Source organism: Lissotriton vulgaris, chromosome 2_1 (assembly GCF_964263255.1).
Source record: "Lissotriton vulgaris chromosome 2_1, aLisVul1.2, whole genome shotgun sequence".
Lineage (NCBI taxonomy): Eukaryota > Metazoa > Chordata > Amphibia > Caudata > Salamandridae > Lissotriton > Lissotriton vulgaris.
Window position 1 is genome coordinate 362,619,954 of NC_141687.1, and position 24,827 is coordinate 362,644,780.

General features: G+C 52.7%; 1 protein-coding gene across 1 annotated transcript in view; it reads left to right on the forward strand.

Annotated features, from left to right (window-relative positions):
* UNC119 (unc-119 lipid binding chaperone) overlaps window positions 1-23,393 on the forward strand; it is a 406,449-nt gene extending 383,056 nt beyond the window's left edge. The window contains exon 5 of the mRNA XM_086955162.1: window positions 22,456-23,393. Within this exon, the coding sequence (XP_086811288.1) occupies window positions 22,456-22,568 (113 nt within the window). The 3' untranslated portion in view covers window positions 22,569-23,393. The remainder of the gene's footprint in view (window positions 1-22,455) is intronic.
* The last annotated feature ends 1,434 nt before the right edge of the window (window positions 23,394-24,827 follow it).

Sequence of the window (24,827 nt, forward strand, 5' to 3'; positions counted from 1 at the left end):
GCGAGTAGAGCTCACACCTCATTTGCCCAGCACCTCTTCCTCCGCCGTCATCAGGCTCAACCGACTCTCCACCCTGGAGTTACAGGCAGACGACCCTCGATGCCCCCCCTCAGTACAGGGATAGCAGCCCCTCTGTATGTAGATCCTCAGGTTGCACATCTAGCTCCATGCGTGGGGCACCAGCCTCCCAGTCAAGGCCATGCCACAAAGAAGGCAGATAGACGAGGACAGTGCCGAGCTACTGCAGGCCACCTCCTCGCATTTATCTGGCTGTGGACTCCACCACTTACTTCATGGGCACCCGAAGCGTCCTCCAGCGTCTGTGGCCCAGGTTCTGGCTCTCCACACTACTGCCAGGTCCCCACAGTCCGATGTGCTTGACTGTCCCCAATAATCATAAGTCCAATCAGTACTGGGCATCTCTTGCCACCCAAAGCGTCACAACGATGGAGAGCCCGGCCCCCCGCAGAGTCTCAGACGCTGTAAGTGCGTGTCGCACGAATGTGAATGCACAGCGCTCCCCGGCTCGAGTACCTCTAAATCCCCTTCCAATCGTGTCACTCAGTGGTCCGATGCATACCTTTCCGTCGCTGCTGCGCCCCTCTTATCCATGTAGCAACTGGTGGATGAGGCACCCCGGTCCGGGCCTTTCCTGCACTCCGCTGCAGCTGACGAGCCTTTCAAGATGGAGGCCTCGTCCCTGAGTCACTCTGCTCTGCGCTGCCGCGCTTTCGCAGCTTATCCTATGTCTAGACCGGGGATGCACTGGCTGGTATTCAATGCAGGGTGAGGTTGGTGCCCATCCGGCACCGCAGGATCTTTAAGGATTACGCCGCAGTAGGACGTCGCTCTGTGAAGCAAGTCCCTCTCGGCCATCTTGTTGGCCACGCCTCCCCTCCTATTCCTTTGATGTCAATTTGAACAAGCATTTGCAATGCAATAGGTCTCGCATTTGCAAGCGTTTAAGATATTGGCATTGAAAATGACTGTCTTTTATTTATGTTTTAAAAATCAACATATAAATAAAAGGCATTATCATTTACAATGCCAATAGTTCAAACTCTCGTAAATTCGAGACCTTTTGCATTGTAAATGCTTGTTTCTGATGGGCTCGAAGTATTTCTAGCAGGCACTTCCACAAAACAGATGTGAAAATACATGCACTTAGAGTATGCACTTTACCTGGGAAAGCGATCCGAGATACTGTACATTTTCTTCTTTTGAATACCAGGCTGCAATCATAGCCTATTGTAGATTGATTAAGGCAATGCTATTAACCCCTTGCACGCTCCCGTCACGAGCCACGGTGGGACTGTGCTGGTGACGGAATGGTTCAGTCACGCCCCAGTCGCCGCGCCTGCGTGGTGCTCATTCCGCGCCTGCGCTGAGCGTTCCATTGAGCGGGCGGGGCCGTGACGGAACAATTCCATCACAAGCACAGCGCCAATGCGGTTCGTGACAGAGTGATTCCGTCACTAGCATGGCGGCGCCGGCCCCCCCTCTAGCGCCGCGGCGGAATTACTGACTCGGCCAAGGGGTTAAAGAGTCTATTTTATTAATGTAAAAGATGCTAAATGGAGATTATATTAACCTTCCATTCTTTGGTCAACATATGCTTGTACACATTGTTTAGAACCTTTTGGGTGTAATGAATTGTGTATTGTGTTGTGGTTTATGATTTACATCTCTGAGGATGGCCATACACAATTAAGAAAACTAAGAAGCAGCTCTTTTTTGAATGGTGCAGATTTGCTGGGACAGCCACAGTTGTTCAGGATTGTACTGTAATCCTGTTCGGAGGGTATCTAAAAAGGTGCTCAAATGCAGGTATTTTGTCAATGGGGTTCTATCGTGAGCATTTTGACTCCTGGTCTTCACCGATTAAAACATCATAAATTCAATGTGTTTGAGGGTTATGGTCCTGAAATGTCATGATCTTTTAAAAGTGCGACTCTAAAGAAAACAACCATACTTCAGAACCAATGCATCAAGTAACTAGTCTTTTACCTTTCATTCCTTACAAGTCAGTTATGCACATTTAGCTTAATGTGAGTGGAGCAGTCCAATATATTTATGGAGGCCCTTCTGTAGCTATTCGTGTCCCTCTTTCACGTCTTAGATCAACAGAATTGATTGTCATGCTGAATGTAGAAACACCCCTGTCATGGTTACCATGCTAGTACTTCTATAATTGTCCCTCTTTTGATGTACAAACACCTCAACATTGAGGGCCCTTTGATACAACCAGTTTGCGAAGCCATGTTTAGGTCTCGGCTAGTGTAGGCTGCGCACATGCGCAGTCTCGCAGGCAAGATTTAATGACTTAGAGCCAGTTTCACTAGCGAGGTTAAGCCCCTCCCCTCTTTTCCATTGGCTGGCGTCACCGTTCATGCTAAACGGTGGCCAGCCATTGGAAAAGAGGTCCGAGTAACGTACTCTTTTGTCTTTTAGCCCCGTCCCTTTCAGACTGGCTTCCTTGACTTACTGATGTGGTAAAAGGTTTCTTATCTTCTTTATGGGGCTAAACAGATGGCCCCATAAGGAAGATAATAAACCTTTTATTCCAGCAGTAAGTCGGGCTCTAAAAGAGAAAACATCACGTTGTGTCGAGCTACTTTGGCTATAATCGCGGCACCCGCGCTTTACTTTTAATCTTTCAAGTAAAGCCCGGGTGCCCCGGCTGCCTGGTGAGCGCTTGTTTTTTAAGGGGGTTGGAATCATAGTTGTGTCCCATCGGTGACCGCAGTGGCCTCGCAGCTCAGCGTGTGCTTAGTGTGTTATGCCATTCATAAATGTTCATGCCTGCCATTCCTTGTGCGCAGCGCCCCCGCAGGCTCTTTAATCTGAGCGAGACCCAACCCTCAGCTGGCTGCACATTTCGCGAGATTTGCTGGACGCTGTGACTCCCATGTGAGAGCAGCTCCTAGTAAACACTCCCTGTAGCTCATCCATGGCTTCCCGGTTGTAGGCTGCAGCGAAGCGGGCTGGCATCTTTGTGCTTCCCGCCTTGCAGGTTTCGTTGAACGATCGGCAATGCCCGTCCTCTGCAAGGCGTTCCTCTGATTGTAGCCTGAGAGCGAGTGGCACCGTTTGTCGCACATACAAAGGAGGAGCGCGTTTGGGATTCTGGATCCACAAAAGGCAAAAACTGGAATATTTGCAGGATGTGGATACAAGTTCGAACCATTGACGGCAAAGAGATGCATACTATCGATGACTTGTCTCGTCTCACTAAGATCGAGAGTCTGAGGCTCAAGATCCAGGAGACCTTCAACTTAAACCCAGACCGGCAGAGGCTCTTCTACCAGGAAAAGAAGGTGAACAATGCCCGCCAACGCAAAAAGATCTTTTTCATACAGGATCCTGGAAGCACCTTCTTTTTAACATTACCGTCCCCGGCATGGCGAGGGTGGTCGTCCCCATAAATGCCCACAGCAGACATGTACGTTTGTGTGTGTGGTATTAGGGTACAATTACATGCAGCCCTCACCTGTACTGCGGTTGTAAATCTGACATGCTGGCATCGCGTGTGTCAACGCTCTTGGCAGCTGGAGGGAAGATTGTTAATGAAGGCACCCCTTCCAGAGGGGTAGCATCGATGCCACTGCAGCGAAGGTCATCCGCCATGGCCTCTCCCACTTGCATGCGCCTCCTCGCCGATCTGGCTAGCCACCTCTGCCCTTCCTGCCGGCTTCTCGCTCTCTCTGCCCTTGTTTCCCCTGCCTCTCTTGCTCCCCTTCTGAGCCCCCTGTATGTGTAGTGCTCTCCCCTCTGCCCTTGCTTCCTTCACCCCTCTCTATCTCGTTCCATTTGTGATCCCGTGTGCACATCTCCCTCCTGCTGCCCTGGTTTCCATCTCACCCTCTATTCCGCTCCACTTCTGACCCTGTGTGTGTGTGTGTGTGTACGTATCCCTCCCCTAGGTTATGTCTCCCCCTCGCTATCTTGCTCCAAGCCTGGCCCCCATGCATGTCACTCTCTGCTCGTTTCCATCTCCCCCTCGCTTTCTTCCCCCACTTCTGAACACCTGTGTATCTCTCTCTGCCCTGTCTCTCTCCCCCCTCTGACCTCCATGCGGGTCTCCCCCTCTGCCATATTCCCCTCGCACTCCCTATCTCGCTCCACTTCCCTGTGTGTCTCTCTGCCCTTGTTTCCACCTCGCCTGTCTCTCTCTCCCCTTTTGACCTCCATGCATCTCTCCCTTTGCCATTGTTCCCCTCCCACTCACTAGCTCGCTCCACTTCCCCATGTCTCTCTCTGCCCTAGTTTCCTTCTCTCTCTCTCGCTCCCTTTCTAATCCTTGTGTGTGTCTCTCTCTGCCCATGTATCCATCTCCCCCTCTCCCTCGCCCCCATTCTGACCTCCAGGGGTGTCTCTCTCCCTCTGCCCTTGTTTCCTTCTCCCCCTCTCTATCTCGTTCCACTTCTGACCCCTTGTGTATATCTCCCTCCCGCTGCCCTGGTTTCCATCTCACCCTCTATTCCACTCCACTTCGATGTGTGTGTACGTCTCTCTCCTCTAGGTTCTGACTCCCCTCCCTCAACACCTGACCCCTGTGTGGCACTCTCTTCCTCTGCCTTGTTCTTTAAGAAACGGACCAAACTCTGCTCACTTACACACCAATCTCTGCTGTTCGTCACATGCCTCCCAAAAACCCCCAATTCCATCCATCCTCATTCACCCAAACCTAATTACTTTGCCCTCATTCTGCCGTCGACCATTGAATAATTTCCTCATGCAACAACACACGTACTGTGAGTCGGTGCGGGTGGCGGTGCCCCCGAGGGAATGGACAATCAAGAGCAGCCACCGCCAGCCATCACTACACTAGTTTAGCAAACACAACAGAATCAAAAACCGACTCTGAGCCCAAGGGTGCATCTGTTTGGCAGGTAAGGCTGCAGTGCGTGTTTTGGAAACTCGATCTGTTATTTGATTAAAGCTTGGCTGCATTCACCTTTGCAAGGGCAGCTCCACGACAGACACCGGCGGCTGTAAGCTGCTACCAGCTGAAACCGAAAAGGCAGGGGCGCACTGCTTAGTGTCCTGCTACGCTACACTGGGCATGAAAGGCTGAAGAGAGGGCAGGGAGAGGCCACTGTAGTTAAGAACTAAAATGCACCCAAACAAAGAGTAGAAGAGAAATAACGGCGAGTGTCAGTGAAGTGAATGTTGAGGGCAGGCAGGCCACTAACCACACACAAGCAAGAACAACGAGCTGACAGTGCCAACAATTGCTTTAGAGGTTTAACTTACAACCCGTACGTATCCGCTTTCAAAGGATTCGTGCAAGAGCTCTGCTCAGGTCACCATTTAGAATTCCATTCCTGTAATTAACATGTATTGGGCAGCAGAAAATTGTAATACTTGCAGTGCCCTGTATTATCTGGTGTTTAATGTGGACATCTCAAGAGAAACTGCAGCCTGCCCCGTGCAGCAGAACAAAGTGCAGACATGTGCTGCCTCCGCTAAATAAATATGTAATTTCCTACGCTGCTTAATAACACGTTATGTTGACATAGTTTGGCTTCCTTTCCTTTGTAGTTGGCTATATGCATCAATTTAAAACGGCCCATAGTCTTGTATTTGGAAATGAAAAGGTCCCACATTGAAAGATGCGTTTGAAGTGCGTGGCGTGAGTTAGATGAAGTTTAAGGGAATAAGAGCAGTTGAGCATAGAAATACGTTAACATATGCCAAGTAAAGGAGATTAGCGTGTTAGGCTGCACTGGAAGGTTAGCTGTGTGTGTCTGTATGTATGTGTTGGACAGGCCTCGTGAAGGGGCCGCTCCCTCCCCGCATAATAAGACCCGAACACCGGCTCCCCCGGTGTCACCAGAAGAACCACCCCGGAAACCCACAGAAGCAACCTGCAACCCGTCCCCAACGGGACGCCTGCCCCCGAACACCACGACATCGGCCGGCCCGGGCCACCATCAGCAGCATTGCCCCGGCCCAGCCGCCATCTTGGACACTGCACCACGAGGCCGCGTGGCCTCAGCTCGACCCCAACCCTAGGCCTGGCCAAGGCCCCGACATCGAGGCACCACCATCCACCCAGGAGGTGAACGGACCACTTGGCAGGTCAATGGGAGAGAGGAGTGTCGATGGCTCTTCCCCGCCAGGTGCCGATCGCCCCCAGCCTCCCCGGGCGCTGGCTCCACCCCCCCTGCTGGGTGTCTGGACTCCCTCATCCCGGACCTCCCGACCTCCAAGAGTGAGGGTCCGGACATCAAAGGAGGCCAGACCTATAACTGGGGCAGCTCCAGAGCAGGAAGGCAGTTGTATCCTGGAGTCGAGAGACACCTAGAAGAACTCATCCTTGACGGACTGCTGGCGCTGCCGCAGCCCTGCCTTGTGAATCATCGTCCTGCCTGCTGGCGCTGCCGCGGCCCTCTGCAACCTACATCTTTGTCGGGACCTGCTGGCGCTGCCGCGGCCCATCCTCGTGAACCATCGTCCTGCCTGCTGGCGCTGCCGCGGCCCTCTGCAACCTACATCTTCGTCGGGACCTGCTGCCGCGGCCCATCCTTGTGTGAACCATCGCCTTTGCCGGCTGGCGCTGCCGAGGCCCTTCTCAAGTGAGACTTATCACCCGAGCCTGCTGGCGCTGCCGCGGCCCGACCTTCCAGAACTCCGAGCTCGAGGATTGTAAGCTATCCACCTTACCACCTCAGTACCAGACCGGTACCAAGACTGTCCCGCTACCCTTTCCCTTCCAGAGACTAGAATTGAGAGGACCCTCGTGTCCCGATCTCACTGTATCGCTGATATCCTTGCTTCAAGAATCATATATAAAGAGTGTTGACCTCATCCTTGTGTGGTGTCCATCTGTGGGGGGGAAGTTACTTGTCTGTACGATCGCTGGAGACGGCCCTCACCGGAGGCCTCTCCCCTTGTCCTCGGCCGACCCTCCAGGTCCCCGTCTAAGATTGGTGGCCAGCGGTGCGATCCGAACCAACGCGTAATCGTACAGAAAGTAACTCACCCCACGACTCAACCACAATGACCACAAAAGAGAGCGGATCCACAGAGAAATTCCAGATGGAGAAACTAGAAGAGTACAACCACCGAGAGCTAAAGCAATTTTGCATAGAACTAGGCATTGCTACCACCGGACTGAGCACGAAAGAGGACTTCAAACACTCCCTAGAATCTTGGGCAGAAACGGGTACGGCCGTACCCCAAAACCAAAACCTCGAGGCACCAGAAACAAACACCCCTCCGACAGAAGGAAGGACATCGGGTCTCTCCCTGGAGGAGATCCGCGAACGAGAGAAAAGCAGACTCCATGAATTAGAGTTGGCACGGCTTCGGTTGGACGGAGAGCTGAAATTGGCGGAACAAAAGATAATATTAGAACACTTGCGGCTCCGAGAGGAGCGGGAAGAGAAACAAAGGCAGAGGGAACTAGAAGAGAAAAAACTGGCATACGAACATGAGCGCAAGCTAGCAGAAATAGAGATTCGGAAACAGAATAAAGATCTCGGGGTGCCCGAGCGCCCGAACACTCCGGGCACTGCAGAACCGAAAGTCCACATCCCCAAGGATGTCGTCGGAGAATATTATCGGAACGACGATATCCAGCAGTGGTTCAAAGCCTACGAGATAGCCATGACCTCCCACCGGATTGATCGAAGTGACTGGGGAGCCGGGTTATGGGGGAGGTTCATCAATGAAGGGCGCGACGCCCTGCTGCAGCTCCCGGACCATCAGATGAAGTCCTATGACCACATGAAGGCCGCCCTCCTCACCCGATACGGACTCACGCCCGAGATGTACCGCCAGCGGTTCCGCGACTGCAAACGGATCCCGGGTACAACTTGGGTGGAGTACGTCGACTTTTTCAGCAGAGCCTTCGAGGGGTGGATCAAGGGCAGCCACGTAACCAAAACGAGCAACTCTTTAACCTCATTGTGTGGGAACACCTCTCCAACAATTGCTTCGTCGAGCTCAGGCAGCACCTCCTCGACAGTAAACTGACTGAACTTCGGCAGCTCGCCGCCGAAGCTGCCGATGGGAAAGCACTCGAGTTGCCCGAAGTGGGCCCAGTGAGCCAAACAGAACCAACCAAGGTCCCCATCGCCCCCGGCAGAGATGCCGTCCCGGCAGCTCCCGCCAGCAACACCTCGCCCCCGGCCGGTAGGGGAAACCCCCCGATGCGTCCCGGGTTCCGAGCCAACGTTACTTGCCACCGGTGCCAGCGGACCGGCCACTATGCCAACGACCCTAACTGCCCGAAGAACCAGAGTCCTATACCCCGCCAGGTCGCTGCCGCCGCCCTGGGAGAGGAGCCAGCCCCCGAAGATTATGAAGAGTACGACCAGGAACAGCCCGAGTGGGAACCCGCCGCCATGTCCCTGGTTTGCCATGGGGAAAGACATGATCCCGCGGGCTCCCCTACCCGCCAACACGAGAAAATACAGCCAGTGGGTGAACATCAATGGGCGCAAGGCCGAAGCCCTGCGTGACACCGGGGCCAGTGTGACGGCAGTCCGCTGTCACCTGGTAACCCCAGAGCAGATCTTGCCAAACGTTCTTTGCCCCGTCCGATCAGCTGACAATTCAGAGAGCCTGTGTCGGATGGCCTGCGTCCCCTTCGAGTGGGGAGGAGTGTCCGGTATGCTGAAGGTGACTGTCCGCGATGATGCCCCGGTGGACTGCCTCCTGGGAAACGACCTCGAAAGTTCCCCCTGGGCAGCAGTTGAAAGAAGAGAGCACCTGGGGATGCTGGGCCTCCCTGACTGGGCCTGCGTAACGACCCGGTCCATGGCCGCCCGCGCCATCCTCAGTCCCGAAGAACCCGAATGGCCAGCACCTCCTCCCCCGATCGTCCCGGAGAGAGACGCCCTCAGTACTAATCCCCCAGAGCAAAACCAAGAAGGGCCCGCTCAGCTCCAGGACCTTCCAGAACTGGCCCAGTGGCGTCAAGAGGGTGGACCCACCCAGGAACAATTCCGGCAAGAACAGAAGACCTGTCCCTCCCTCGAGGGACTCCGACAGCAAGCCCTCGCCCAGAGCGCCGGAGACACCGCAGGGGCACACTGGATCTATTGGGACAATGACTTACTCTACAGCGAGCAAACAATTGCTGAGTTGGGGGCCAGCCGGGTGCTGGTGGTACCCCTCCGCTTCAGGGATTTCCTGTTGAACTTAGAGCACGATGTCCCCCTTGCTGGACACCTGGGACAAGACAAAACATACAACCGCCTGGTAACACACTTTTACTGGCCCAAAATGCGAAATGATGTCTCCAACCACTGCCGGGCCTGCCCCACCTGCCAGGCCAGCAGGAAGAGCGGCCGAAAAATCAAAGCACCCTTGCAACCATTTCCCGTCGTCACCACCCCGTTCGAACGGGTGGGAATAGACATTGTGGGGCCCCTGGACCCCCGAACAGCACAGGGGCACCGGTTCATCCTGGTCCTGGTGGACCACGCCACCCGCTATCCCAAGGCCATTCCTCTTCGGACCGTAACAGCACCCGTGGTAGGCCGAGCCTTAATGGGGATCTTCTCTCGAGTGGGCTTCCCCCGGGAAGTCGTCAGCGACAGGGGCACAAACTTTATCTCCAAGTACATGAAATCTCTCTGGCAGCAGTGCGGGGTTACCTACCGGTTCACGACCCCCTATCACCCGCAAGGAAACGGACTGGTCGAGCGGTTTAACCGCACTCTCAAGGGAATAATCATGGGCCTGGAAGAACCCCTACGTCGCCAATGGGACGTGCTGCTCCCGTGCCTCCTCTTCGCCTACTGAGAGGTTCCCCAGAAATCCCTCGGTTTTAGCCCCTTCGAGCTCCTGTACGGACACCCTTTCCGGGGGCCCCTCAGCCTGGTCAAGGAAGGATGGGAGATGGCCCCCCCAGAAGACCCCTCCGGACGTGTATAAGTACCTCCTGACCCTCCGCAACCAGACCCGGCGATTCAGGGAACTCGCCAAAGCCAATCTTGAGGCCAGTCAGGAGGATATGAAGAAATGGTACGATCAACATGCCTCCTCCATTGAGTTTGAGCCCGGTCAGCAAGTATGGGTGATGTCTCCAGTCGAACCTTGTGCCTTGCAGGACAAGTGGACAGGACTCTTCAAGGTGATTGAGCGCAAGGGCCCTGTCACCTACCTAATAGACATGGAGTCCCCCCGGAATCCCCTCCGGGTCCTCCACGCCAACAGACTCAAACCCCACTTCGTACGCTCGGAGCTCAGCCTACTGATGGCAACAGATAGTGGGACGGAAGAAGACTCCGAGCCCCTCCCTGACCTACTGAGGACCCGTGAAAAAGATGGCTCAGTGGAAGGGGTCCGACTCTCCGATGCCTTGTCCCCGGAACAACGCCAAGACTGTCGGGCTCTCCTGCTGCAATTTGCGAACCTGTTCTCCCTCACCCCGGGGGTCACCCCCTGGTGCCTCCACGACGTGGACACTGGGGATAGTCCCCCTATTCGACACAGGGCGTACCGAGTGCCGGATCGGGTGCGCACCTGCGTCCAGGACAAAGTCTCTAAAATGCTCGCACTAGGAGTGATCGAGCCATCCGACAGCCCCTGGGCCAGCCCAGTCGTACTGGTCCCCAAAGCTGCCGCCCCGGGCGCCACCCCCGAGCTCCGATTCTGTGTAGACTATCGGGGCCTGAACGCTGTCACCCGAACCGACACTCACCCCATCCCCAGGGCAGATGAACTGGTTGACCGTATGGGGGCTGCCCGCTACCTGAGCATCTTCGATCTGACAGCAGGCTACTGGCAGATCGGCCTCACCCCCAGAGCCCAAGAACGATCCGCCTTCTCTACCCCGGATGGCCACTACCATTTCAAAGTGATGCCATTCGGCATGAAAAACGCTCCAGCTACTTTCCAACGACTCGTGAACCAGGTATTGGCGGGCCTCGAAGAATTCAGTGCTGCCTACCTGGACGATATCGCTGTGTACAGTCGTCACTGGGCCGACCACCTTCACCACCTCCGAGAAGTCCTGCGCGCCCTCCAGCAGGCCGGCCTCACCATCAAGGCCAGCAAATGCCAGATTGGCCAGGGGTCCGTGACCTACCTCGGACACCAAGTGGGGAGCGGTCTGGTGGCCCCCCTTCAGCTCAAGATTGCTGCCATCCAGTCCCGGCAGCCACCTGTCACCCAAACAGAGGTCCGAGCCTTCCTGAGGCTCACCGGATACTACCGGCGGTTTGTGAAGGACTATGGCAGCATTGTGGGGCCCCTCACAGAACTCACCTCCAAGAAAAACCCCAAAACCGTCAACTGGACTCCGGACTGTCAAGCGGCCTTCGAGAAGTTGAAGGCCGCCATGTGCACCGCCCCCGTGCTCCAGGCCCCCGACTACAGCCGGGAATTCATCGTCCAGACGGACGCCTCAGATCATGGCATTGGGGCAGTACTCTCTCAACTCAACGCCGAGGGAGTCGATCAACCAGTGGCCTTCATCAGCCGACGCCTGCTGGCCCGACAGCAGCGCTGGAGCACCATCGAGCGGGAGGCCTTCGCAGTAGTATGGGCCCTCAAGAAACTCCGGCCCTACCTCTTCGGTACCCATTTCAGGGTACAAACAGATCATAGACCCCTGCAATGGCTGATGCAGATGCGGGGGGAGAATCCAAAACTGTTGCGATGGTCCATCTCCCTGCAGGGGATGGACTTCACTGTGCAGCATCGCCCTGGCCAAGACCACGCCAACGCGGACGGCCTGTCATGCTTTTTCCGCCTCGGCGAGGAGAGTACCCAAAGAGATGGGTGACTCTCCCCGCCTTCAGCTGGGGGGGACGCATGTTGGACAGGCCTCGTGATGGGGCCGCTCCCTCCCCGCATAATAAGACCCGAACACCGGCTCCCCCGGTGTCACCAGAAGAACCACCCCGGCAACCCACAGAAGCAACCCGTCCCCAACGGGACGCCTGCCCCCGAACACCACGACATCGGCCGGCCCGGGCCACCATCAGCAGCATTGCCCCGGCCCAGCCGCCATCTTGGACACTGCACCACGAGGCCGTGTGGCCTCAGCTCGACCCCAACCCTGGGCCTGGCCAGGCCCCGACATCGAGGCACCACCATCCACCCAGGAGGTGAACGGACCACTTGGCAGGTCAATGGGAGAGAGGAGTGTCGATGGCTCTCCCCCGCCAGGTGCCGATCGCCCCCAGCCTCCCCGGGCGCTGGCTCCACCCCCCTGCTGGGTGTCTGGACTCCCTCATCCCGGACCTCCCGACCTCCAAGAGCGAGGGTCCGGACATCAAAGGAGGCCAGACCTATAACTGGGGCAGCTCCAGAGCAGGAAGGCAGTTGTATCCTGGAGTCGAGAGACACCTAGAAGAACTTATCCTTGACGGACTGCTGGCGCTGCCGCAGCCCTGCCTTGTGAATCATCGTCCTGCCTGCTGGCGCTGCCGCGGCCCTCTGCAACCTACATCTTCGTTGGGACCTGCTGGCGCTGCCGCGGCCCATCCTCGTGAACCATCGTCCTGCCTGCTGGCGCTGCCGCGGCCCTCTGCAACCTACATCTTCGTCGGGACCTGCTGGCGCTGCCGCGGCCCATCCTTGTGTGAACCATCGTCTTTGCCGGCTGGCGCTGCCGCGGCCCTTCTCAAGTGAGACTTATCACCCGAGCCTGCTGGCGCTGCCGCGGCCCGACCTTCCAGAACTCCGAGCTCGAGGATTGTGAGCTATCCACCTTACCACCTCAGTACCAGACCGGTACCAAGACTGTCCCGCTACCCTTTCCCTTCCAGAGACTAGAATTGAGAGGACCCTCGTGTCCCGATCTCACTGTATCGCTGATATCCTTGCTTCAAGAATCATATATAAAGAGTGTTGACCTCATCCTTGTTTGGTGTCCGTCTGTGGGGGGGGAGTTACTTGTCTGTACGATCGCTGGAGACGGCCCTCACCGGAGGCCTCTCCCCTTGTCCTCGGCCGACCCTCCAGGTCCCCGTCTAACAGTATGTGTGTGTATGTATGTGTGTGTCTGTATGTGTGTGTGTCTGGCTATGTGTGTGTGTGTGTGTTTGGCTCTCTCTGTGTGTTTGGCTCTCTGTATGTTTGGCTCCCTCTGTATGTTTGGCTCTCTCTGTGTGTTTGGCTCTCTGTGTGTTTGGCTCTCTGTGTGTTTGGCTCTCTCTGTGTGTTTGGCTCTCTCTGTGTGTTTGGCTCTCTCTGTGTGTGTGGCTCTCTCTGTGTGTGGCTCTCTCTGTGTGTGTGGCTCTCTCTGTGTGTGTGGCTCTCTCTGTGTGTGTGGCTCTCTCTGTGTGTGTGGCTCTGTGTGTGTGTGTGGCTCTGTGTGTGTGTGTGGCTCTGTGTGTGTGTGTGTGGCTCTGTGTGTGTGTGTGTGGCTCTGTGTGTGTGTGTGTGGCTCTGTGTGTGTGTGTGTGGCTCTGTGTGTGTGTGTGGCTCTGTGTGTGTGTGTGTGGCTCTGTGTGTGTGTGTGTGGCTCTGTGTGTGTGTGTGTGGCTCTGTGTGTGTGTGTGTGGCTCTCTGTGTGTGGCTCTGTGTGTGCGTGGCTCTGTGTGTGCGTGGCTCTGTGTGTGCGTGGCTCTGTGTGTGTGTGGCGCTGTGTGTGTGTGTTGCGCTGTGTGTGTGTGTGTGGTGCTGTGTGTGTGTGTGTGGCGCTGTGTGTGTGGCTCTCTGTGTGTGTGTGTGGCTCTCTGTGTGTGTGTGGCTCTGTGTGTGTGTGTGTGGCTCTGTGTGTGTGTGTGTGTGGCTCTCTGTGTGTGTGTGTGGCTCTCTGTGTGTGTGTGTGGCTCTGTGTGTGTGTGTGTGTGGCTCTCTGTGTGTGTGTGTGGCTCTCTGTGTGTGTGTGTGGCTCTCTGTGTGTGTGTGTGGCTCTCTCTGTGTGTGTGTGTGGCTCTCTCTCTCTGTGTGTGTGGCTCTCTCTGTGTGTGTGTGTGTGGCTCTCTCTCTCTGTGTGTGTGGCTCTCTCTCTGTGTGTGTGTGGCTCTCTCTCTGTGTGTGTGTGGCTCTCTCTGTGTGTAGGATAGGATGGGTAAAGTTGCCTCCAAAGGAGTTTGTTCTACTAACTCAGTTAATTGACTTATATAACTGAATTTAGGGAAGATAACTAAATTACCCTGGGTAAAATTAATCAGGCAAGTTTAAAAAGACATTCAACAACTACATTGGACAAAACAATACTCAACATCAGACAGAAACAAAATAGACATGTGTATAGGCAAAAAGTGAATTTTATCAAAATTGAGTAATCAAGGGAAGAATACAAAACATCAGAATTTAGCAAAACAGGAATACAGGACAGATGTATTGGGATAAATCAAAGCAATCTCTGTAAAGCCTGTAGATAACCTATCCAAAAAATAAAGATTATGAGAAAATCTTCTTTGGATGAGGCTCAGGTCGACGTTTCGGTCTTTATGGATCAATCAGCAAGACCATCATCAGGACAATAAGCAATTAATATTTGTAAATCCCTTAAAACACTGTATTTGAGGCAGATGATTGAGGTGCCGAATGCGAGGCAAATCTTTAGATTCGCACGCAGATTAAGCTTGTCGATGTTTAACTTAGAGGTAGCAGCAAATAAAGTGTAGTCAGACCCAAAATGGAATGAAGATTAACCGGGTCACACGATCTGCAAGTACGTTTTGGAAGACGTGGAAGACGAGCAAAACAATCTTCCGAAGTCTCGATTTTTTTCAGGTCGCCAAAGTTATACAATCTGTAGCGTTAGTCAGAAGTCAGAGTATAGACGGTAACACGAGCTATTGCTCCGAGACCAATAGCTCGTGTTACCGTCTATACTCTGACTTCTGACTAACGCTACAGATTGTATAACTTTGGCGACCTGAAAAAAATCGAGACTTCGGAAGATTGTTTTGCTCGTCTTCCACGTCTTCCAAAACGTACTTGCAGATCGTGTGACCCGGTTAATCTTCATTCCATTTTGGGTCTGACTACACTTTATTTGCTGCTACCTCTAAGTTAAACATCGACAAGCTTAATCTGCGTGCGAATCTAAAGATTTGCCTCGCATTCGGCACCTCAATCATCTGCCTCAAATACAGTGTTTTAAGGGATTTACAAATATTAATTGCTTATTGTCCTGATGATGGTCTTGCTGATTGATCCATAAAGACCGAAACGTCGACCTGAGCCTCATCCAAAGAAGATTTTCTCATAATCTTTATTTTTTGGATAGGTTATCTACAGGCTTTACAGAGATTGCTTTGATTTATCCCAATACATCTGTCCTGTATTCCTGTTTTGCTAAATTCTGATGTTTTGTATTCTTCCCTTGATTACTCAATTTTGATAAAATTCACTTTTTGCCTATACACATGTCTATTTTGTTTCTGTCTGATGTTGAGTATTGTTTTGTCCAATGTAGTTGTTGAATGTCTTTTTAAACTTGCCTGATTAATTTTACCCAGGGTAATTTAGTTATCTTCCCTAAATTCAGTTATATAAGTCAATTAACTGAGTTAGTAGAACAAACTCCTTTGGAGGCAACTTTACCCATCCTATCGTATTTTGTACCCAAGCCCCCAAAGGTTTACTGGGTTGCTCACTTCTTTCTACCATCTCTCTGTGTGTGGCTCTCTCTGTGTGTGTGGCTCTCTCTGTGTGTGTGGCTCTGTGTGTGTGTGTGGCTCTGTGTGTGTGGCTCTGTGTGTGTGGCTCTCTGCGTGCGTGTGGCTCTCTGCGTGCGTGTGGCTCTCTGCGTGCGTGTGGCTCTCTGCGTGCGTGTGGCTCTCTGCGTGCGTGTGGCTCTCTGCGTGCGTGTGGCTCTCTGCGTACGTGTGGCTCTGCGTACGTGTGGCTCTCTGCGTACGTGTGGCTCTCTGCGTACGTGTGGCTCTCTGCGTACGTGTGGCTCTCTGCGTACGTGTGGCTCTCTGCGTACGTGTGGCTCTCTGCGTACGTGTGGCTCTGTGTGCGTGCGTAAGGCTCTCTGCGTGCGTGTGGCTCTCTGCGTGCGTGTGGCTCTCTGCGTGCGTGTGGCTCTCTGCGTGCGTGTGGCTCTCTGTGTGCGTGTGGCTCTCTGTGTGCGTGTGGCTCTGTTTGCGTGTGGCTCTGTTTGCGTGTGGCTCTGTGTGCGTGTGGCTCTGTGTGCGTGTGGCTCTGTGTGCGTGTGGCTCTGTGTGCGTGTGGCTCTGTGTGCGTGTGGCTCTGTGTGCGTGTGGCTCTGTGTGCGTGTGGCTCTGTGTGCGTGTGGCTCTGTGTGCGTGTGGCTCTGTGTGCGTGTGGCTCTGTGTGCGTGTGGCTCTGTGTGCGTGTGGCTCTGTGTGCGTGTGGCTCTGTGTGCGTGTGGCTCTGTGTGCGCGTGTGGCTCTGTGTGCGCGTGTGGCTCTGTGTGCGCGTGTGGCTCTGTGTGCGCGTGTGGCTCTGTGTGCGCGTGTGGCTCTGTGTGCGCGTGTGGCTCTGTGTGCGTGTGTGTGTGTGTGTGTGTGGCTCTGTGTGTGTGTGTGTGGCTCTCTGTGTGTGTGTGGCTCTCTGTGTGTGTGTGTGGCTCTCTGTGTGTGGGTGTGTGGCTCTCTGTGTGTGGGTGTGTGTGTGTGTGGCTCTGTGTGTGTGTGTGTGTGGCTCTGTGTGTGGCTCTCTGTGTGGCTCTCTGTGTGTGGCTCTCTGTGTAACGCTGTTTGTGTGTGTGGTGCTGTGTGTGTGTGTCTCTCTATGTGTGTGGCTCTGTGTGTGGCTCTCTGTCTGTGTGTGTGTGTGGCTCTCTGTCTGTGTGTGTGTGGCTCTGTGTGTGTGTGTGTGTGTGTGTGTGTGGCTCTCTGTGTGTGGCTCTCTGTGTGTATGTGTGGCTCTCTGTGTGTGTGGCTCTCTGTGTGTGTGGCTCTCTGTGTGTGTGGCTCTGTGTGTGTGTGTGGCTCTCTCTCTCTCTCTGTGGCTCTCTCTCTGTGTGTGTCTCTCTCTCTGTGTGGCTCTCTCTCTGTGTGTGTCTCTCTCTCTGTGTGGCTCTCTCACTCTCTGTGTGGCTCTCTCTCTGTGTGTGGCTATCTCTCTGTGTGGCTCTCTCTCTGTGTGGCTGTGTGTGTGTGTATGTGGCTGTGTCTGTGTGGCGCTGTGTGTGTGGCGCTGTGTGTGTGGCGCTGTGTGTGTGTGTGGCGCTGTGTGTGTGTGTGGCGCTGTGTGTGTGTGTGGCGCTGTGTGTGTGTGGCGCTGTGTGTGTGTGGCGCTGTGTGTGTGTGGCGCTGTGTGTGTGTGGCGCTGTGTGTGTGTGGCGCTGTGTGTGTGGCGCTGTGTGTGTGTGGCGCTGTGTGTGTGGCGCTGTGTGTGTGTGGCGCTGTGTGTGTGTGTGTGTGGCGCTGTGTGTGTGTGTGTGGCTCTGTGTGTGCGTGTGGCTCTGTGTGTGCGTGTGGCTCTGTGTGTGCGTGTGGCTCTGTGTGTGCGTGTGGCTCTGTGTGTGCGTGTGGCTCTGTGTGTGCGTGTGGCTCTGTGTGTGCGTGTGGCTCTGTGTGTGCGTGTGGCGCTGTGTGTGCGTGTGGCGCTGTGTGTGTGTGTGTGTGTGGCTCTGTGTGTGTGTGTGTGTGTGTGGCTCTGTGTGTGTGTGTGTGTGGCTCTCTGTGTGTGTGGCTCTCTGTGTGTGTGGCTCTCTGTGTGTGTGGCTCTCTGTGTGTGTGGCTCTCTGTGTGTGTGGCTCTCTGTGTGTGTGGCTCTCTGTGTGTGTGGCTCTCTGTGTGTGTGGCTCTCTGTGTGTGTGGCTCTCTGTGTGTGTGGCTCTCTGTGTGTGTGTGTGTGTGGCTCTCTGTGTGTGTGGCTCTCTGTGTGTGTGGCTCTCTGTGTGTGTGGCTCTCTGTGTGTGTGGCTCTCTGTGTGTGTGTGTCTCTCTCTGTGTGTGTGTGTGTGTGTGTGTGTGGCTGTGTGCGTGCGGCTCTGTTTGCGTGCGGCTCTGTTTGCGTGCGGCTCTGTTTGCGTGCGTGGCTCTGTTTGCGTGCGTGGCTCTGTTTGCGTGCGTGGCTCTGTTTGCGTGCGTGGCTCTGTTTGCGTGCGTGGCTCTGTTTGCGTGTGTGGCTCTGTGTGCGTGTGTGGCTCTGTGTGCGTGTGTGGCTCTGTGTGCGTGTGTGGCTCTGTGTGCGTGTGTGGCGCTGTGTGCGTGTGTGGCGCTGTGTGCGTGTGTGGCGCTGTGTGCGTGTGTGGCGCTGTGTGCGTGTGTCTCTGTGTGTGGCTCTGTGTGTGTGTGTGGCTCTGTGTGTGTGTGTGGCTCTGTGTGTGTGTGTGGCTCTGTGTGTGTCTGGCTCTGTGTGTGTGTGGCTCTATGTGTGTGTGGCTCTGTTTGCGTGTGTGGCTCTGTGTGCGTGTGTGGCTCTGTGTGCGTGTGTGGCTCTGTGTGCGTGTGTGGCTCTGTGTGCGTGTGTGGCGCTGTGTGCGTGTGTGGCGCTGTGTGCGTGTGTGGCGCTGTGTGCGTGTGTCTCTGTGTGTGGCTCTGTGTGTGTGTGGCTCTGTGTGTGTGTGTGGCTCTGTGTGTGTCTGGCTCTGTGTGTGTCTGGCTCTGTGTGTGTCTGGCTCTGTGTGTGTGTGGCTCTGTGTGTGTGTGGCTCTGTGTGTGTGTGGCTCTCTGTGTGTGTGGCTCTCTGTGTGTGTGGCTCTCTGTGTGTGTGGCGCTCTGTGTGTGTGTGTGTGGCGCTCTGTGTGTGTGTGTGGCGCTCTGTGTGTGTGTGTGGCGCTCTGTGTGTGTGTGTGGCGCTCTGTGTGTGTGTGTGGCGCTCTGTGTGTGTGTGTGGCGCTCTGTGTGTGTGGCGCTCTGTGTGTGTGGCTCTCTGTGTGGGTATGTGTGTGTGGCTCTCTGTGTGGGTGTGTGTGTGGCTCTCTGTGTGGGTGTGTGTGTGGCTCTCTGTGTGGGTGTGTGTGTGTGGCTCTCTGTGTGGGTGTGTGTGTGGCTCTCTGTGTGGGTGTGTGTGTGGCTCTCTGTGTGGGTGTGTGTGTGTGGCTCTCTGTGTGGGTGTGTGTGTGTGTGTGGCTCTCTGTGTGGGTGTGTGGGTGTGTGTGGCTCTCTGTGTGGGTGTGTGGCTCTGTGTGTGTGTGTGTGGCTCTCTGTGTGTGTGTGTGTGTGTGTGGCTCTGTGTGTGTGTGTGTGTGGCTCTCTGTGTGTGTGTGTGTGTGTGGCTCTCTGTGTGTGTGTGTGTGTGTGTGTGTGGCTCTGTGTGTGTGTGTGTGTGTGTGTGGCTCTCTGTGTGTGTGTGTGTGTGGCTCTCTGTGTGTGTGTGTGTGTGTGTGGCTCTGTGTGTGTGTGTGTGTGTGTGGCTCTCTGTGTGTGTGTGTGTGTGTGTGGCTCTCTGTGTGTGTGTGTGTGTGTGTGTGTGGCTCTCTGTGTGTGTGTGTGTGTGTGGCTCTCTGTGTGTGTGTGTGTGTGGCTCTCTGTGTGTGTGTTTCTGTGGCTCTCTGTGTGTGTGTTTCTGTGGCTCTCTGTGTGTGTGTGTGTGTGGCGCTCTCTGTGTGTGTGTGTGTGGCTCTCTGTGTGTGTGTGTGGCTCCCAGTGTGTGTGTGTGGCTCTCTGTGTGTGTGGCTCTGTGTGTGTGTGTGTGGCTCTGTGTGTGTGTGTGTGTGTGTGTGTGTGTGGCTCTGTGTGTGTGGCTCTGTGTGTGTGTGTGTGGCTCTCTCTGTGTGCGTGTGGCTCTCTGTGTGCGTGTGGCTCTCTGTGTGCGTGTGGCTCTCTGTGTGCGTGTGGCTCTCTGTGTGCGTGTGGCTCTCTGTGTGCGTGTGGCTCTCTGTGTGCGTGTGGCTCTCTGTGTGCGTGTGGCTCTCTGTGTGCGTGTGGCTCTCTGTGTGTGTGTGCGTGTGGCGCTGTGTGTGTGTGCGTGTGGCTCTGTGTGTGTGTGCGTGTGGCGCTGTGTGTGTGTGGCGCTGTGTGTGTGTGGCTCTGTGTGTGTGTGGCTCTGTGTGTGTGTGCGTGTGGCTCTGTGTGTGTGTGGCTCTGTGTGCGTGTGGCTCTGTGTGCGTGTGTGGCTCTCTGTGTGCGTGTGTGGCTCTCTGTGTATGTGTTTGTGGCTCTCTGTGTGTGTGTGTGTGTGTGGCTCTCTGTGTGTGGGGCTCTGTGTGTGTGTGTGTGTGGCTCTGTATGCGTGTGTGGCTCTCTGTATGCGTGTGTGGCTCTCTGTGTGCGTGTGTGGCTCTCTGTGTGCGTGTGTGGCTCTCTGTGTGTGTGTGTGTGTGTGGCTCTGTGTGTGTGTTTGGCTCTCTGTGTGTGTGTTTGGCTCTCTGTGTGTGGCTCTGTGTGTGGCTCTGTGTGTGTGTGTGTGTGGCTCTGTGTGTGTGTGTGTGTGGCTCTGTGTGTGTGTGTGTGGCTCTGTGTGTGTGTGGCTCTGTGTGCGTGTGGCTCTGTGTGCGTGTGGCTCTGTGTGTGCGTGTGTGCGTATGGCTCTGTGTGTGCGTATGGCTCTGTGTGTGCGTGTGGCTCTGTGTGTGTGTGGCTCTGTGTGTGCGTGGCTCTGTGTGTGCGTGGCTCTGTGTGTGCGTGGCTCTGTGTGTGCGTGGCTCTGTGTGTGCGTGGCTCTGTGTGTGCGTGGCTCTGTGTGTGCGTGGCTCTGTGTGTGCGTGGCTCTGTGTGTGCGTGGCTCTGTGTGTGTGTGGCTCTGTGTGTGTGTGTGTCTCTGTGTGTGTGTGTGGCTCTCTGTGTGTGTGTGTGTGTGTGTATGGCTCTCTGTGTGTGTGTGTATGGCTCTCTGTGTGTGTGTGGCTCTGTGTGTGTGTGTGTGTGTGTGTGTGTGTCTCTCGATGTGTGTGTGTGTGTGTGTGTGGCTCTGTGTGTGTGTGTGTGTGTGTCTCGATGTGTGTGTGTGTGTCTTAGATTGGGCAATTATTTTCTTTTTCTTAGCCGTAGTATACAAATGTGAATCAGGTGCAAAATCTCAGTTTTTGCATGATCCGCTTTCTACCTGCAGCGGACTAGAAAATGAATTAATTGTACGCTGCATTTTTGCAGTGATCTATTGACTGCCACAAAGTTACTGCCCGGCATGCCAACTTGCAGTTACATTTCACAATGGGGGGAGGATCTTATAGGGGATGTGTCTATGAAGGGACCAAATCATAAGCCAATTGCGTTTACGAGGCATGAGGGCACAAGGTCAGGGGCTTTGGGCTGAGATCTGACCCCAACATCCCTCTCCCAAAACAAAAGCTTCTGAAGCTACCACTAATGCCCTGGGGAGTATGTAAAAAAAAATACCCATGAAACGCTGCAGCGCCTACCCTCCAGATTTGAGCTTGAAATCACATCCCACGCCTGCAGTGTGTATGAGACCGCAGTGTGTATGAGAGACATCAGTGTGAGACAGCATTGTGTGTAAGAAAGACAGCAGTGTGTGAGAAACAGCAGTGTGTGAGAGAGACAGCAGCATGTGTGGGAGAGACAGCAGTGTGAGAGACAGCAGTGTGTGTGTTCTAGGGGGAGCATGGTGTGAGATAGACAGCAGTGTGTGTGTGTGTGTGACAGCAGTGTGTGTGTGTGTGTGTGTGTGACAGCAGTGTGTGTGAGACAGCAGTGTGTGTAAGAGAGACAGCAGTGTGTGAGAGAGCAGTGTGAGACCTTGTATTTATGTTTTATTTTTTAAAACCAATAAAACGCATTGTTATTTGCAATGTCAATAGCTCAAACTTGTGTAAATACGAGACCTATTGCATTGCAAATGCAATACGTCTCGCACTTGCGAGAGATTAGCTATTGGCACTGTAAATGACAATGCCATTTATTTATCTGTTTTCAAAACCAGCACATAAATAAAAAGTTTGTCATTTGCAATGCCAATAGCTCTAACTTTTGCGAAGGCAAGACCTATTGCATTGTCAATGCTTCTGTCTTGCCTCTCACCCCTTTCGCACCAGGATACTATTTTTTTAGTAACAGAGCGCGCTATAAAAGCCTATAATAATAATAATAATGCTTGTTTTCTGATGTTCTAAGACACTGCATTAAAATTGTCTGACTGCTTAACCTACGGATTTACTGGGAACCCTCCTTCATGCTTCTTCTAATGTATAGACCTTTGCGTCTAATGGATTCCTGGCCTCCCTCCACATAATTATTATATTACTTATTTGTCTCACCTTTTTTTGCTCTTCCTTTCCTTCACCTAAGTCACCTTACCTGCACTTTACCCTTTGCTCCCACCAGTCCAAGGCAGTCCTAACTTTTCGTAGTCACGCTTACTGCTTCACATGTTCAAATGGTGTAGACTAACAGTATATACTATGGACTTGCAAGTATAAATATTCTAGTAGTAAATGTAGTATGTACATATACCTACACAGATTAGCAATTGAACAAGTAGTATCTTATTGTCCCCATCCCCTTAGTAACTGAAAGCAAAGTGCCTTGATCTTTATCAGTGAGGCAGCCTTCCCATGTGCCTCTCTGGGTGTATTGTCATTGGTGCTCTAAAACATGTCTCAAGCATCTTTTCTGCTGTCCCTTTCACTGATTGCCTTTCGAATATGTACCTTAAGTCTTTGATGGTTAGTAGACGATTATTCAATTTCTGTTCTTTTTGCTTGCAGTTCGAGAGATGATCGTTCACCCTTATGAAACACAGTCGGACAGTTTCTACTTTGTAGACAACAAGCTGGTGATGCACAACAAGGCAGATTATTCCTACAGCGGTGGACCGTGAGGGGTGCGCAAGGATGGAAGAAAAGAAAGCACTGGCATCTCCTTCCTTGTAGAGATTCTGTTATGGACTCTGTCTCCTTTCTCCAGCTGACTTCATTCCTGGGAACACAGAGTCACGGACCTGGGACTAATTTTCAGTAGGGATTTCATGGTAGTGCAGGGCTCCTTCCAGTTCCCTTATCCTGAGCCTCGTAGCACACGAATTGTGCAGAAACTGCAATCGAGCACTTCTCCACAGCCAGCCGACTCCCTGGAAGCCATTTGGAGCAACGCAGCAACAATATGGCATTAAATATATGTTGGATTGAGGACGAAAAGTTACAAATTGGTAGTCTCGTATCGAGTATATGTGACTTTTCACAGTGGTGGCATAAGAGGAACGAGAGACATGAGGGACAATGGGCACATTCAACTCAAGAGACAGGAGCTTGTTAGTCATTTTGTGCCATTTAGTAACCCAAAACATGCATTCCTCAGGCTTGGCATCCTTTTTAGACAAATTGGTGTCCAGAATGTATCGTCATATGTATTTCATTGTTTGAAGCAAAGTAAAGTGCAAAGTTTGAGTGACAAGCTCATGCTGAATTTACTGTCTTGCCCTAGCTGTTCCCAATTCATACTCCAGTGTGTGAAGCGTGTTTTGCAAGCAAACGTCTATTTTTTTTCCTTGACTTGTGTCCTCTGTTTTTTGCCCCAATGAAGAATTCGTGTTTCCTATTCTTTACTATATCTTCTCCCAGACTTTAGCTCTAACCTTACCATCATTTTTAACCATGTACAATAGCATACACTAAAGCTGTGCATTAAAGGGATCAACTTCCGGTAACCTAGGTATGTTCATTCTGTATGCTAAGCAATGATGAGTTGCTAACTGATATTGCAGTCAAGCAATTTGCAGGTGTAAGTTGGTACATCACACGCTTGGGAGCCTAAAGATCAGTTTCCCTTCCCTATTCTGCAATTCCCATCCCAGAACCATATGTTATGTACTGAACTTCAGCAGGCTGTTAAGAACCTCACTCAACAAATTGAGCGCTCGAGAAATAACTCCCCTTATTCACATTTGCTTTTCAATCTCTGCTACTGAAATCGAGAACGTGTCTTCACAAACTATTTAACGTCACAGCAACATCTCATTAGTGCCAATCTAAGAGTACCTGTCCATGGAAATTTCAACATTAAACCCAGCACTCCAGTTACAGAAAAGGCTCCTCAACCCCTTTTTCTTTTTTTTTTTTCATACAGTAACCACCAAGAGGAAGGCAATAGTCCATTTATTATCTTCAAATACTAGCTGTGTGGTTTTTAACAATGGCATAACACTAAACTTGTAGGGAAAACAATCTTTGCTATGCTTTCAACTGATTCCTACCCTTTTCATGCCAGTTCCAATAATTAGGGCACACATACTTCGAAGAACACTTTTTGGAATTTTCAATTCAGTTCCTCTGCTTGTACTTGTTGAGTGAGCTGGCGAAAGTGATGGGTATTTTTAAAAACTCAATTTGATAATGAGATTTAAACGAACCTGCACTATCTTCAGTCTTACTGCTTTATTTCAGTTGTGAATGTAAATGCAGTATTTGCGAAGCTCTAAAAACTTGCGTGTCTCTTGAAAATAAGCCTCATAAAAGCACATCACGTGACTCAATGTCGGGTGGTTTAATTAGTAGATTCAGATGTTGAGTCTTTATACAAGGAAGTATTGAGAATGATTTATAATTGGACCGTCCTTGGATATTTTTAGCCGTCACACCTTCCAGGGTGCGGTTGTTCTATAGGATGCGTTTTCTTTCTTTCTGCATGGCCTCTCTAGTAGCTACGTTTAACAAGACGTCAACAAAGATGGCAGGGTCTGGCAAAATCATGCACACTCTGTTTATTAAGTGACTGGGCCCTTATTGTAGTAGAAATTGCATTTTGATATAGTAGACCTTAAAAGACTCCCTTGCAAGGTGTCCCCAAGTTATAACGATAATTTGCTGAAGCAGAGCAGCTCGTTTGAGGTTTTGTAGCCTTTTATTGCCGGAATGTGTTGACTCAGTACCTCTACATTATAGGGAATAACACTGCTTGCTTACAAGGCACAAACTTCTCTTGTACAGCAGAATTGCCTATTTTTGTTTCCTTTTAAGGAAGCCAGGTGTTTGGTAGCCAATCTCCGCTATCCCTGTTGTTAAAATCCAATATTCAGAGCCCGAGTATGTTTTCCAAACGTTTTATTGCAGAACAGCGCAGTACCAGCCTACAGCCCAGGGAG